The sequence below is a fragment of the Dermacentor silvarum genome, chromosome 1, assembly GCF_013339745.2.
Source record: "Dermacentor silvarum isolate Dsil-2018 chromosome 1, BIME_Dsil_1.4, whole genome shotgun sequence".
Lineage (NCBI taxonomy): Eukaryota > Metazoa > Arthropoda > Arachnida > Ixodida > Ixodidae > Dermacentor > Dermacentor silvarum.
In genome coordinates this window covers 186,278,810-186,295,171 of record NC_051154.1, presented here as the reverse complement: position 1 = coordinate 186,295,171, position 16,362 = coordinate 186,278,810, and the positions used below count along the sequence as shown (strand labels likewise).

At 47.7% G+C, this 16,362-nt stretch overlaps 1 protein-coding gene across 3 annotated transcripts in view; it reads right to left on the bottom strand.

The window, feature by feature from the left end:
• Nucleotides 1-16,362, bottom strand: part of LOC119436521 (kynurenine aminotransferase-like) — a 70,891-nt gene that overhangs the window by 24,260 nt on the left and 30,269 nt on the right. For all 3 annotated transcript variants that reach the window (XR_007464193.1, XM_037703386.2, XM_049658354.1), the window contains exons 7-8: nt 10,430-10,549; nt 4,019-4,139 (exon numbers count right to left, since the gene is read on the bottom strand). Coding sequence is in view for 2 of the 3 variants with exons in the window: in XM_037703386.2 (XP_037559314.1) it covers nt 4,019-4,139; nt 10,430-10,549 (241 nt within the window). In the remaining variant the exon portion in view is untranslated. The remainder of the gene's footprint in view (nt 1-4,018; nt 4,140-10,429; nt 10,550-16,362) is intronic.

The following is a 16,362-nucleotide window of genomic DNA, read 5'->3' as shown; positions in this document are numbered from 1 at the left end:
CCATATCTGCAAATAGTCTCGTCTCTGAATTTCTGCCACTATATAGTTGTTTCCTCCCTATGCATTAATTTCTAAAGACTAAATAGTGGCTATGAAGGCACGGTGATGTGTTTGTTTACACAAGCGGGCGCGTGCTTATCGCGCGTCATGCCAGTCTATTCAAAAACAACAAAAACAGAGGATTGAGCAGTCTCTCTTGGCGTGGCCGGCATCACATCTGGCTCCGTGCTGCACCCTCAAGACAACAGCAACTCCTTACCTCTCCCCCTCCTAACCCTACCCTCTACACACCGACACCCGCTTTACGTGCGTCATTGCAGTGTCAGCGTGGAGCGATGCTCTGAAACACGCTCGGCATTGTGGCGTCAGACATGAGAAAAGCCGTCGCTAGGTCTAGACTTTAGTCTGCACACGACGCGCAAGGCTTGTTAACCTCCCCCCCCCCCCCCTCCCCACTCCAATCCCCGCCCTCAGTTCTGTTGTTACTTCATTGTCTCTCATTTAGCCCCTAAAAACCCGTCTGCTCGGTACACCCTTGGGGCATTCCTAAGACAATGAAGGAGGCTGAGGATAGCAAGACTGTCAGGGGAGTGCAAAGCTCTGAAGGCAAATGTCACCGTTATACGCTTTATCATTCACCCTTGTGACCACGGACATGACATGGGCGAACTATGCGGCACCGGCAGCGTCGTGACAACCTATGAAGATTGACGCTGAGTTAAGTTATTGATCCAGCCATGCGCTCGCCCGGCTCTTCCTCTCTGCAGTGTCACTTTGAGTCTGCTCTGTTCTAGCATGAACGGCGCACTATGCCTTTATTGAATTTTAGTGGTGTTTCTCTTTTGCGCAGATGCAGTTAGTGCTGGAGTTCAGCCATACTGATAGTGAAGGTGAATAATATATATATATATATATATATATATATATATATATATTCTGCTGTTGTACGTGCCGAAACTACGATCTGGTCATGAGGTACGCAATAGTTGGGACTGCGGATTAATTTGGCCACCTCAAGATCTTTAACATGCACGTAAATCTAAGTAGTTGAGCGTTTTTGCATTTCGCTCGGGCCATCGAAATGCGGCCGCTGGGGTCAAACCCGCGACCACGACCTCAACAGCGCAGCGCCATGAACACTAAGCTACCGCGGTGGGTGCGAATGTGAATGTCAGACAAGGAACCTGGGTGTGCTGAGCATCTAAAGCGGTGGCAATTTGTGTCATGAGTGGTGCTCCCGTTGCGTCTGCGGAGTGACCCGAAGTTCGAATGTTCGAAACAACTTACAAAGCAAGGCGGTGCGCCGGATTCTGAATTGCTCTCGTGAATCGTAACTATAAAGTGGCATTATATACTATAATTTCAGGATATTGCTGTACAACATAAAGTGGCATCTTGTTTTGCTCACGGGGAAGTTTTCACGTGCATGACGCACAGCGTCTTGGAGGAAGGAGCTTTATCCTATGTCTGGAAAGGCTAAAATTTGCCACAGTGCATTTTAGAACTTTCTTGTGAAATAATTTTCGCGGCTAGGTACCTTAAGTTCTCCCCAGAGTGTTCAATCCGGCAGCATGTTTTTTATTACATCCTGGGCATTGTATGTCGAGAAAATAGGGCGCTATCTCACATGTTTAGGACTATATATATTATATATATTTTATATATTTCTCGCATTTATTTTTTCTTTACGTGCTATAGATTATAAGCTTGTATAATCGCTCTTTAACGTTTATCTGTATTCACATGAATGTTTTTGAACGCCTGTACTTTTCTATTAGTAAATAATAATTTATTATCTATACAAAAAATTGTGCCAAGTTATTTCAATTATCACTGACAGCTTTTTATTATTTACTGAAAAAGTAAAAAAAAAGTAAAGCTTTTGGGTTAATCTTCTATAGCTCTGTCATGCTCACCATCAATCAAAGTAAAAGAAAACGTGTAAAAGTGGAAGTGCACGCGTTCATGCTACGAGGTGCCGCACCAGGTCCCGCACTTTAGCGACAGCAGTATGTGAAATGCCCGCCTTTGTGTGTACACTTGCTGTATGTACAAGCTGCCGAATCACGTCGTGTAGAAGAAAATCGGTCAGACCTGTGCCGCAGCTTGTTGGAAACGCTCTAGTGATGGCGTAGCGCGTGGCGTGATCTGTCGCCACAGCGACCCACTTGTTGCCAGACGTTGATAGAGGGAAAGGGCCAAGTAAGTCCAAGCCAACGCGAAAGAACGGCTCCGCAGGAATGTCCAGAGGCTGAAGGCGTCCGGCAGGGAGCGTCGATGCTGTTCAGCGCTGGAATTTCTCACACGCCGCAACGTATTTCAGGACGGAGCGGGCAAGACCTGGCCAAAAGAAGCGTCGGAGAATCCGGTCGTAGGTGCGGGAGACGCTGAGGTGACCTGCTGTGGATAAGTCGTGAAGTTCTTGGAGAACAGCTGACCGGAGGTGCTTAGGAATGACGAGGAGTGGGCAGGACCGTCGGGGGGTACGTTGTGGCGGTATAATACACCATCCCGGAGAACAAACAAGTGAAGGGACGAATCATAAGGGGAAGATTTCAAGCGATCAACGGTGGCGCCCAAGGTGGCATCACGGCGTTGCTCATCGGCGATGTGTAGCAGCTGAGAAACGGAGAAAACGCAAGCGTCGGCATCGGTGTCAGGTTATATTTGTCAGGTTCTGTGTCAGGTGTCAGGTTCTGCATATGTATACTTCTGCTTCCGAGCACGAGGGCACGGGTTCGATTCCCAGCCATGGCGGCTACATTTTGACGAGGACGAGATACAAAAACGCTCGTGGATTTAGATTTAGGTGCACGACCGATAACCCCAGTTGGTCAAAATTATTCCGGAGGAGCCCTCCACTTAGTGCTCTGCACGGGCTTACCCGAAAGCCCGGGACCGACTTCACCCGTGGGCCAGGCGCGGGGAAGATAAGCCAGTTATGACGTGGGCCTTGACAGGGTTCCGGCCTAGGAGCTTCGGGCTCGATCGGGCTCTGGCTTCAGTCGAACCCGTAATAGGCCTCGTTATGGTATTCTTGACTTGGCAAAATTGTACACCGTAAATAATGCCGCCCTTACAGGTGTTGTTGTGAGTGGCGCTCGTCGGTCTATGAAGAAGCAGTGGCAGGCAGGCCACGACAGAGTAGCGGGCGGTGCACTCTACCTATTATTGTACGAGCTAGTGGCGCCACAAGTACACAAATACTTCAATTAATGACTGAAAAAATGACCTTAAAATGAAGCTGAATAAAGGGATAAAAATTCCTTGCTTCATGTGACATGGTCGCTCATGAATGCTGCCCTTACGTGTCACCTGTTTATATAGTATATAATAGAGCTGCAACAGCTTCTAGCGGCAGTGTATTACGGAATTGTAAATTCCAATAAATCAGCCTATTTAAATTTACATTCCCGCCAATGTTATTTGTTCTAATTCTGGTATTGCACGTTGCAGTGGTTCTTCTAGATAAAAGAGAGATGAAATGGCTAACGGTGTGTACATGAGTAGTCACCTTTCCCTTCGCTTTATATTGCTGTACAAATATTTGGCAGATGTATGGGCGTTCATATCACACAGTAACGCACGAGAATCATGAACAAAAGATGTATTTTATATTTTTTTACCTGTTCACTTGTCAGCAACAACTCTAGTAAGAAAAGCTGACAGTCAAATCAGTCTCTGGCAAAGAATCTCTCTGCGGCTTATATCTTCACAATAACCGATGGCTGGAAAATGCTTCGTTTAGGCTCAAGAGGTAAAGGGTCGAACAGGGCCGGGCTGCGCAGTTACGGGCCAGGTTTGAAAACATTGGACCGGGCTTGGGTGGGTCAGCACATGGCTTTTTCGGGCTCGAGCCGGGCCCGGGCTAGAAACAACGGTCCGTGCTGTGTTCTACCTTCAGTACGGTGTCTCTGATCAAATTCGTTCCATTTGTTCAATGGCATTTTTTTTTGTGCTTGACATCCTGCTTGTAAGTGTACTTCACCAGTGTGGTATGTATAAATGTTGTACTTACTCATTCTAATATGCTCGATTCCATCATAAACAATCCATTCGTAAACTTCATCCATTACGCAGATAACATTGTGCTTCCTGCACAGCTCCGCAATCATTTCTAGCTCATCCTGGGTGAAAACCTGTGCAGTCCAAAATGCGAAAATTACATCAAGAGCTGTCAAGAAGTCACCAGAAATCACAAGGTTCGGGGAGGAACGACAACAAGCACCGCGTACCGTGACTTACTGTTCACAAACAGTTGCATAGAAGACAATAGACGCTAGTAAAGAATGCACGAGTACAGCGCACTTATATCAAAATCATTAGTTCTCGTGCAACTAGAAATGAGGCGAGGAAGTCGCAGTTATTTTAACAGCGGAGCTGTTCATAGTCGAGCCTTCGCCGTCTGTCCACCGTCACGCAGATCACGTGACCAGGAGAGGATGAGTGTCGCTCCATGGGAGGGCAGGTCACGGGACCAGCAGAGGAGAGGCGCGCTGGGGGAGGAGGCGACCAATCAGAGGCCGCTCTAGGCGTGAGGAGGAGAGGAAATAGGTATAAGAGAAGGTGTTTCTGTGCGGCGCGCCCTTTCGGATAACAAACGCTTCCTACAGAGCTGCTGCCGATGCCGTCCGTGTTTTCCCGCGTTCGCGCTGAACGCGCGCGTTGTCCGTGACTGCAGCCGATGCCTGTGGCGGTGGTTCGGCAGGTTTCTACCAGAGAACTGGACACTCATCGAGTAGCGTCGGAAGTCGCTCTGCGCGCCTCTCAACGTTTCAATATAACTTCCTGTTGTAGATCTGTGTTTACTTGTGTTTACGCGTTTGCATCACATGCAACACATGCCCATGTAACACTCGTAATACTCGTTGTAACTAACACAGCTTCGCTGTTCGACCATCTTCACGGAGTGGAAGGGGTGTTGATTTTTTTGTCAGGACAGAAGATAGCGTAGACATCTGAAGCGTTCAGTAACATTGGCTGGTGACGATAGGTGCATCGTAGTGACATACTATGAGTGAAATACAGAGCAGAGTCTGTTAATCACAATTTCCTTGTCATCTTACTTAAGTGAGAGAAACCAGGAAAGGAAGGGAGGTTAACCAGACGGACGGGACTGCTATGAGTGCGTCGTTAATACATGTACGCACGAAAGTTATGGATGGCTTTATCCTTGGCAGAACCTCCACATATGTGCCATGTTTAAGGCTAATTATCATAATTGTCCCCTATGTCTCTCTTCTGCCGTCGACGCTGTTTTCGCGAGCATGAAAACGAAGAATTGTACACCAACATACCACTATCTTGTCCAGAACAATTTATATGCAATGCCCATAACGTCATTATCGTCCACAAAATTACTGCTTATGGCCTCTGATATACATGCAATGACGCCACTGCTCTTCGAGTGTATGGAACACAATATACCTTGCATTAATTGTCCAGCTTTTTGTTGAGCAATAGCGCAGTGGTAAGGGCTCACCGGGCCTTCCAAGCACACATTGCTACAGTTCCAAGAGTTCGAATACCAGTGGTAGTAGTGGTGGTAGACTTTTATTCTTTTCCCTATGGCGATAACGAAGCTCAGAATGAGGAGACGGCCTGACGACGACAAAATAATGCCGAATACGACAACGGTCGTCATCGGAGTAACAGAATGGATGGATATGGCTGGAGGGACGGACAAGGCAAGCCTAGTTTATCGCAGTAAAACTTAGGATTTCACTGTCATTTTGTGTGGTAGAATTTCAGCGTCACCATTTTCTCGGAGTTATGTTACGCTTTAGCGTGCTTTGCAGGTCAGTGACGTACGCAATGTCAACTGTTCAGCAGCAGAGAGATACAGATATGAAAAGGAAGGCAGGGATGTTAACCTGTCCGGAGTCCAGTTGGCTACCCCGCGCAGGCAGAAGGGAGAAGCAGCAGAGTGGTTATGCTTGCCTTTGGCGATTTCTATATCTGTAGTATCCGTACTGAAGCGCTGCGAAGACATGACGACTACGTTTTCCATATCTAGAGAGAGCGTTCTATTGGGTCTATTGCACAGTGGCTATACTGTGAGCGCGAAAACAAGATGTTTCGAACGCAGCGTTGCCCATTCTCAGTGAGAGATTCAGATTAATTGGTGATTTCGCGATGCGCAGTGCTGGAGAAAAGAAGAGAAAGGATAAAAGGAGAGCGTTGCCAAGCAAACACTCAATAAATATATTCTGCGCATTAAGAAAAAATGAGCAGTGTTTGATTTGTAAGCCTCTGACAGCTTTTTCGGTTAGTCAATTTCAGGCGTTGTGGATCAAAGGGGCCACTGTGTTGGCCTTATAGTCAGATTTTGTGGTTGTATGAGCAATAACGCTTCCGATTCATGTTTGTTTCGGTTCCATTCAGTCGGCGCACTTGCACAATTGTTCGCTGCCTATTCAGGCACTTTCGAACATGTGCCTTGGACAAAGATTTTTTTTTTCAAATTCATGATGATTGTAAACACTTGCGGTAAAATCCTGTGATATTTATACTTTCTCACGCTGTTTGCACTTGTGTTGTCATCTTTTTTTTGCACCGCTTCACAAATAACCTCTACATTCTATCTCGCTTTCGCCAAAGTATGTATTCTGAATAAATTTCTGTGTCTTTTATGAACCTCACCATCTGACCTGCACCCCTGCTTAGGCCACTGTGATTATTGTGATTAAAATTCCTTCTCCCTCTTTTTCTTTAAAAGCAGTGACCCCCCATCACTAGAGTGAGAAGAAGAGCAACCAAGGGGCACGTTTTTTGTTAGTCATAACCACATGATGCTAACAGACTAAAAATCCAAGAAAATCATAGGGAAAATGAAGTGCCGTGTTAATTGAATTCTAGAAATAAGAAAAAAGTGAAATGAAAATGGACGAACAAACAATGGACGGAAAGACAAGTGGACGGGAGGACAGCCCCCGAAAGAGCTCATTTGGGAGAGCATCGCATGCATAATGCGGAAGATGTGGGTTCGATTCCCACCGGTGAGAAGTTGTGTTTTTGTTTTTCATTTCCCTGCATCTTATTATTGCGTTAGCATTCTTAGGGCACTTCACGCACTTTCCGGGGCCCGTGTTTGTATGATTGTATCTATGTATGTGTCACGGTGCGGCATAGTTTCGAGTCAGTGATGCGCCGATTACCGGGCGCCAAAACGTCGTGGGCGTGGGAACGGCCGAGCAAGACGGCTCGGGCAAGCGGCCGAAAAAAAGGAGATTTAGATTTTTTTTTTTTTTTTTTGCTGGCGCGACCTTGACGAATGCCCCGAGAGTCCGTTCTACGAACCCCTGTGTCTTCCCTGCCCCGCGCGTGCCTTGAGTGGGTTGCTGAGACGGGAGGGGTCAACTGCTTTCCGGAAACCCCGAAATACACGATATCTCTGTACTGTGTCCACAAATTGCTGGCAGCGTATGTACTGTCTGAGAATATGACGCCATGTTGCCGGGTGCCGCTGCTGCTTCTGTGCTTGTCAACGGTCCCAAGTGTGTGCGTGTGTGTCTGTGTGGTGCAGTGCGGGGCCGCTATCTCTGACAGCGGAGGGGAATCACCCGCTCCCTCGCCCCTGATTAAAAGGGGTGCGGCCAAGACCTTTGGGAGGCGTCATGAAATAATTAGGTGAACCGTCACACATATCTGCCATTCCCCGACCTAGGGAACTAGGGAAAGGAGAGGCTATTTAAGCGCATGTTTTAGTCCCTGCTAATCAGTCTAGAAGCTGAGCCTGTGATTTGCTGAGCAGCAGTCGAGGGGCTAGTGCCATCCAGTATCGCCTGGGCCGCCTATAACCACGTCGTAACTCCGAGTACCTAGTTGACGTACGTGACTACAAACCAACGCATGCAACGAAGCTCACGGTATTGTCGCGAAGAACGTATACGCCGCGGCCGCCTTGAGGAATCCCGAAACGCGTTTGAACGAGTGTGGCACGTGTATAGCGCGGTCGCTCCACGCGCGGCTGTATCGGGGGGGGGGGGGGGGGGGGAGGTTCATTAAGCATGGCCAAATTTGTTGTTCACGGTCTATTGTCGCGACCATGTCTGCGTGGTCGCGAAAACTCTGGCCCCTATTGGAGCACGACGGCTTGCCCGATTGGCTTGAATACGCGATTGGTGCAGAAGCCTGCGTCTCCCACGGGTCCGCGGGCCCCTTGAATGCTGTAGAAACACATTTAAGGAAGGGGTTTTGAGTCATTTTGGAGAGAGCAAGGACACAGCAGCCCACGACGCCACTTAACCATGGGAGACCAGGCGGTCAGGCAGGCCGTCGACGATCGGTATGACATCGTTTAATGTATGATATGTGTATGTACAGTTTTAAGGTGCCAAGTTAATGCCAAGTTAAATAAATGTAGTTTCTTCAAATGTTACTTCGCGTTGTCGTCGTACCTGCCGATCTGCACCTGCCGCTGCCAAAGCTCATCCCCCTTCATCGCCGTCTCCCTGGTGAGCTGATGCGTCCGAAAACTAACTGCTGCGTCACTTCGTTGCAGTATTTCGCCTCAAGTTAGCTCAGCCTGCTTGAGAGAAGACGTCAGATCTAGACTTCCAGGAAACCCAGTCCAGCATTCGCATCTACCTCAACAAGATCGGCTTGCCGACATTCCTCGGGAAAGCTCTGCGCGCCGACTTCATGGTTTATGGACTTGCTGCTGCTACCCGGCCTACGCTAATCCCATCGTTGGTTTTCTTTTGAACTTTGTTTCAGTGAACAATTCTTGTATATTTTATCCGCGCCCTGTTTCATTTTTATATCCACTGTTATTAGCTATATTAAGCAATATTAAGTTCAGGTGTGTTAGTTTTTTTGTGTCATTTTTGTATTATTTTATTTTATTAATTTGTGTATCGTTGTCAGTCGATAAATATCTTGTTTCTTTTTGTTTACTCCCGACTCTGACCTTTTCACTGTGTTCGCTTGAGTACGGAACGACCAACCGGCTTGTACACCCCGTCGACGACTTCGCGCCGACGGCGAACGGGTGACAGGCCGTGACAGTATATTAGTATCTGACCGTTATCCCGTCTACTTGGGTCACTGAGTAGTCCGTGGTCGAATGGGTTGCTGTGCTGTGCTCAACACAGCAGCCATCGGGCTGCTGTGTTGAGCAAACAGGGTTCGAAACCAACCATTGGACCTACTTGGATCGCTGAGTGTGTGTCAATGTGTACATACGGGCCGCTCTCCAACGAACATCCTTCACGCCGAGATGGGTCACTTAGAAGCGGGATTGGGTAGGTACCGCTGTTGGAAGTAGCACTTTCACGCTTGCTTGGAGCACTGGGTATGTGCCACTCGGTCCATGCTGGTCTTCAATGAACCTCTTTGGTGCCAACTTTGATAATTAGGTATATGCCATCTGGGATTGTGCCGTTCTACAAAGATCGCTTAAATTTATCCGATGTTGAGCGCAATCACACTCTTGTCATGAGGTTTCCTCAAGGACAGCCACCCGACGCATTAGCAGGCTGTACCAAAAATGAACCGAAGCGCCGCTTTTCGATGGACGCCTTTCATGCCAACGCTTTAGCGAGCTGCACCATGGATGCACTCGGTATGTGCCGCTCTTCAATGAACCTCTCGCCAAATTGGGTCACTGAGTATGCGCCACTGAGTGTGCGCGGCAAGCGAGGGAACAATTCCCAGCGTTCGCAGGCACCGGCTCGCCACGCTTCTCGTCTCGGAGGCCACACGCGGACTTCTCAGCAGTGCCACTAGATGGCGGAGCGTGTCAAGAAAGAAACCCGAGAGAGGAGCTCGGTTGCTGCATGACGCACTTCTCAGCTTTCGCACGCTCTGGTGCGCCATGCATTTCGGAGGCCACGTGCAGGCTTCACAGCGGCAGCGCTAGATGGCGTCGACTGTTCTTAGAGAAGCGGGAAAGAGAAATCACGCTGGCGCACACGCCTCACAAATAACTCGTTTCGACGGTAGCGATACGTTCTGTCACTATATTGATTCAATGCTAAACGCGTTACCGTTGACAGTCATAGCGAGATGGGTTCTGCCGCAATTATTTATTGATACATTTTAATTAAAACCACAGTCAATTTCACCTTTGATTTTCTTGGCTTCATTGTCCGTTGGTATCATACGCTTCACTAGGGCTTTACATAGAACCAGTAGCAGTTTACGTGAACATGATATCTCTACTACTTCTGCGCATTGTTAAGAATAAAATCTATTGAGCTGGCCATCAAAAAATAAAAATAAAACTCAAATGGAAACAGTTTCATAAAACATGCAAGCAATATGTTTGCGAGCGAAGCGTTGCAGGCACCCTGCATCATTCTTTAAGACATAATATTCCCAAGATTGAGCCATCAAAGCCTAAATAAATGCCTGTTCCTTATAAGTAATGACTCAGCATTTGCCGTGTCACCAAATTGCGCCACTCCTACAGCGGGAAATGACTGACCTTCCCGAGTGGATTGTGTGGGTTGTTGACGAGAATCATCTTGGTCTGAAAATTGAACTTAGAAGCGAGCTCCCTCGGATCCAGAACCCAGTCAGCACTTGAAATTAGGCCTTTCTTATTCTGAAAAAAAAAAAGAAGTAATGCTAAACGAGGTCAACATTATAAATTACTTCAGGTTATCATTGAGCGCATTCTACGTTACAAATTTCAGAAATATTCAATTGCGCATTTGTTAAATCTTTGATTTCATATAACACTGACAGGTCTATTTTGCATCGTTGGCAATCTGTTAAAAAACCACCCAAAGACTGCAACGCCATGCCTCACCACTTTTTCACAGTGAAGCTCAGGGTATGGAACTGGAACTGAACCTAAAACCGAAAATAAAAGTTATTTTTTGAGCAAATTGAAAAGGACGCTGAATGGGAACCGAATGGGACGCTGAATGGGAAGTTATAATTTTTTCCCACCGGAACAAAATCGAAAGGAAACGGTAGATATTCTTAGGTAGATCCCCTTATCTGGATGTTTTCATGCATGCATTTCCTGCATGCACTTGCGGCTCAATTCCATACTACCTCTTTTGCAAATGTACGGGAGTCTGCTTCAATTTTAAATGTCGCCGCACTGTTACTGGCAGTTTTCAGCTTCTTTCGTTGGGCGGCACGTATGTTAGCTTTAAACTCGTGAGTGTTGGAATTTTCTGACCGTCAAATAGTGTTCAGATTGTCCAACTGACAGACATGACCTATTATTGCTTCTGAGGTGTGCTTCCACAGTATGATATTTTAATGCGATAGCATTTAGGACCATGTGTCGCAAAAAATCCGGCGTCGGTGTCGCCATTGGCGCCCGCGGCCGAGAAAATCATCCCTAACCACGTTTAGGTATGCCACACCATTCTATCATTAATGTTGCTCATACCTTGTCTTGCATTTTTGGCAAAGCTGTTCCAGGGAATTTTGAGAATGACAATCCACAAACAAATGTCATGAAACAAAACAGCCACAGCGCATGCCTTTTATGTTAAATATTCTTAGACTGAAATATTAAAAGTGCAAAACAAATACCGAAAGCTGAAAATGATGTAATTTCTTGGGCGCGGTTGTGCACTATCTCCGGGATCGGCCCACGCAAGAGGCTGCGTTTCCACCAGAACGCTCGCCTACGTGCATAGAGTTCGCCGCCAGTGTTTGCCAGTAACCATTACGGTTGCATAAGCTGCTGTCGTCGGGAACCATGAGGGATCTTTGAATGCTATCGCGTTCCACTCTTAAAAGCGAAGATTAAGCGTCCTCCCAATTTTTTATAACTTCTTGCAGAGTAAAGAACACCATACACACTTTTGTTTAAGTCTTTCCGTGCAGCTCATGAGCCCCGTAAATTTTTTGTACAAAAAATTTAACTGGCGTTTCTATAATTATTCTTAGGTTATCGAAAATGAACATAAACCAGTCTAAACCGGTTTCAAACGTTCTTTTTAGCTGCGTAGTTAAAGTGTAACTAGACCATTTTTAGCTGAACCGAAACAAAAACCAGAACAAAAAAGTGCATTCGACCCTCTATATGAACGCTGGGAGACAAGCTGGCGCTCCCGATGTTTTCATGAAGAGCCCATGCACAGTTCTGCCTAGTTCTAAGGTTTCAACACTCATGGAATAATCATTACGCGTGGAATTAATAGTTAAACTTGGTAACCAGTTCATGAGTAATTGTTGTAGGTACGATAGAACCGCCCAAATGCGTTCTCTCAGACTCTACTAAAGTTTAGAGCTGTGATAAAAGACGCTCTTTTCTTGAAAGCTGACCACTGGGTTTGCTTACAAAGTGTGATGGCCCGACAGGCTAAAGTATCGTTAAACCTGCTTATAACGAACCTGGCTCCATATAACGAATTCCTGGCTATAACAAAGTTTTTCTATTCCCCGTCATTACTCCATAGAAGCACATGTATTTGAGACTTCTACGTAACGAAGTGGCAGCGTGAGACCCCCTCGCAATAACGAATTTTCCCCGCCGACAACCTAGAGATTTCGCCCCAAATTGTGTCATTTTTTGCGCGAGCATCAACCGGAAGCACCTTCTCCGCCGCGACGGAATGCGAAGTGGTTGCGCAGAGGACTTTCAACATGGCTCTGAGGCGGAAAAAAATATATATAAAGAAGTGAAAAGCTCGCACTTGGCGAGCTCGAATTCACGGCGACTGCCGAGGCGAGAACGAGCGCACGTGTGCGTGCGTGCGAGCGTGCGCGAGGCGGGCCTACATCCCTCGACCCGGCGATCTTGCCGCCGCGGGCATGACTTTTCCCCCTCCCTTCATTAAAACCTGATCCCGCCGCTTGCTGCAGCTAGCCTAGCCCGCCAAGCCGGCACTCTCCTTTTCCAGTTGATGTTGCCGAAGAAAAAAAAAAAAAAAAAAAAACGCCATTTTTTTTTCAACGCGCTAGCAGCGTCACTCTGGTTACTACGCAAGTCTCTGCGCTTCACTTCATTAACCTGACACTAGGTGACACTATAGGGCCGTTTATAGTAAAACCCCTATATTTATAAAAGTAGCGCCATCCACTTCCCTCCTCCTACGTTCCACTATCGCGCTCGGCGCGACCAGCGCGATCGAGGCGCGATATCGACAGTGGCACCGCCGGCGTCGGGTCTGCCGTGGCAGACGACCGCTAACGCGCTACCAGAGGAAATCCGAGGAAAACTTCGATCGCGCCCTGCGGAGACGTTTTTGAGGCGCGATTTTGCTTCGTCAGTCAGTAACTCAGTCAGTAGTCAGTCAGTCAGTCAGTAGCAACGCGACGATGCGAGACGGCGCAAATATCAAGTGTGCAGCAAGCGTTTGCGCACGCCGGATGGTAAACAAAAAAAGCCTTTTGCCCTCGCCTTGTCGGTTGCGGCAACTTAAGGCGCAGCAGCATGCCATCACAACGAAGTTTTTGTCCATAACACGTTTGATCCGTTTGTGCGTACAGCACTTTCGTCGCACAGGCCCGAGAATGGCAGTCGGAGCGCGCTGGAAAGAAAAAAATATACAAAAGCGCGACGCGAACTTCCACGTGACACGGATTGGCCAATGGGGGAGCGGAGGAAGCTGGGGCGACAGGAGGCGGCTACGAGAGGGCGAGGAGGAAGCGCCGGGGTGAGCGCGGTGGCGGCAAGGTCTAAGAATGGCGCTACTTTTATAAATATAGGGGCTTTAGTTTATAGTAAAGTCCCTATATAAGAAAAGTACCGCCATCCTTTGATCAACGCCGCTTCTCTCTCTCCTGTATCTCCGATTGGACGATGATAGCGCGCGCTTTTCACTTCTTTATATATATATATATATTTTTCCGCCTCAGAGCCATGTTGAAAGTCCTCTGCGCAGCCGCAGCCACCGGCGGCGGCGGCGGCCCTGAAAGCTTCAACGTAGACTTTCTAGGTGCGCCACCATCGACTTGGCTTTCGCAAGCAAAAAGTAAAGAAAAAAGCAAGCGCTTTAGGAGAGGAGGCGGCGGAGGAAAGAGTAGATGGCGGTACTTTTCTTATATAGGGACTTTAGTTTATAGTCCGCCGTAAAGCGAGCGCGCGCACGCTACGTCACGTTGGCGAAAACGACCCCCTCGCTACGGCGGAGCCAACGTAACCGGCATTGATACCTTGCAGATTCAATGCTGGCCGACCGACTGTAGGGGCACTCTGCCCAAGACGAGGACGACTACCCTCTCCCTCTCCCCCCCCTTCCACTTTTTCCTACTTTCTTCCCCCCATTCCCCGCCCCTCATATACTGAGCCGTGCTCCCTACAAGGGCTGGAGAAATATGCATCCTTTCCTATCCACAACCTCTACTACTATCGTAGAAGAGTCTGTTGCTTGGCCTGTTGGTACATACTTGTAGAAACGATGAAAACCCAGCCTTCAGGACGCAAAAATTGCATTAATGTCCGCTTAAAAGAACACGAAACGTCTGTCACGTCAGGAGGAGGAGCAAACCTGCCCTCTCATTGCCGAGTGTGCGGCTGCTCGCCCCTTTTGGAAGACACACAAATTATAGGCAAAGGAACCACACGTTACGAACGTGAACTGATTGAAGCGCACCATATCCGAAAACATAACAATCAATGTGTTGGTGTGCCCTCATTATCGCTGTCAAAGAAAGAGATAGCTTATTTAGAAAAATGTGGCTACTAGGTGTCATTTATTGTATTTTCTTTGACTTGTCACGTAGTATGTACGACGCATACGTGCTCGGGCTTCCCTGCGAACTTCTGTGTGGTTGTTTTTCATTAAACTTTTTGCTAGTCCCAGCGTGTGTCTGTCCTTTTCTCTCCTGGTGTTTGCGTCCTGAAGGCTGGGTTTTCATCGTCTCTACTACTACTACTACTATTTCCGACGCGACCCGACGGGACCCTCCTGAGCCATTCGCGCGTTGGTCGCGCCGACTTTGCCGACCCACAATGCCATTTCCCGCGAAGAAATAAAGCCGCCCACGCCGTTTCGCCGACGGTCGCAGACAGCCGTGCAAAGTGGCGCGCGGGCTTGGGATCGTTCTGCGCATGCTCCGAAGATAACAGCCGACGGCGCGTTCGTGGGAGTATTGACCCTTTTCGCGGAGCAGTTTGTTTTAGAGAAACGAGATAGCGCTCACGGCGGCGCGCCATACCTCTCCTCAGCGACCGCGCACGAATACGAAACCATTACCGCTTCTACCTTGCTTCTGTGCGATCAACTGTCGGAAATGCAACTGAGTTTTCGTTAACACACTGTGCTCCAATCGTGCTAGATTGAATCATGTGGATTGAAGACGAGTGCAGTAGTTGGATGCAAAAATAGTGACTGGCATGTTAAGGAATGGAATGAATCTGTGTGGCCAAGTTCGCGGACCGCTGCTGCAACTGTCCGAACGTTTTACCGGCACTTCGTGATGTACGGCTTTCCTCGAGGATACAGAAATTTGCTCATCCGCCAGCCTTGCATCGCTAACCTTCATAGAAAGGCCTTCATCTCCAGAACGTCGGCAAGAGTGAGTACCACGCGTTAAACAGTGACAAAGGGAGTAGCGCCGTTTCCTGTCATAGTAAGTTTCGCGCACGTTATCTATACACATATGTCCCAAATGGCAGGAAAACTTACACCCACTCTATCGCCGACGTATCAAGCATAAGTGAATGGGCGCACACTTTAATATATGCGCACTGTATACGCACAATAAATGACGGACTACATCGATGGCGCACGAATCGAAGCTGAATGTTTTGTGACGGTTCACAAGAGTAAGCGAGTTACTAGCTGTAATATATATTTGCTACAAGGTATCACAATGCACAAAACAGCTACGTTTCAAGCCTTGTGTGCAGCAAGAACAAATCTATCGGAACTGAGCACACCCGCGAGCGATTAGGCAGAAAATAATCAGATAGTGGCCGCACCGAGGAACTTCACTGAGTCATAAACTGACAAGCCACTGCTTCGAAATATTTGCCAAATAAAGAACAAAGAGCAAAATGCACTAATCCTGACTGAATTAAAAAAAAATGATGGGGTTTTACGTGCCAAAACCAGTTCTGATTATGAGGCACGCCGTAGTGGGGGACTCCGGAAATTTAGACCACCTGGGGTTCTTTAACGTGCACCTAAATCTAAGTACACGGGTGTTTTCGCATTTCGCCCCCATCGAAATGCGGCCGCCGTGGCCACTGACTGAATTCATGAGCGGAATGTTTGCATAGCTTGGAATACATATTTAGCTCCGCTTTTAGAACAAGCACCATATACGCTGCTTGCGCCTTTTGGACATAGCTTAATTAGCTCCGAAAGCGCTTTTGCATGTTCTCTGAAGCTGTGATCAAAGCTTTGTGTCGTCCACCTAGTCACCGTCTACGATATCTCCGAAAACAGAGGTTTTCTAAGCCGCGCCGGCGTCATACACTTCCATTAATTGTAAACAACG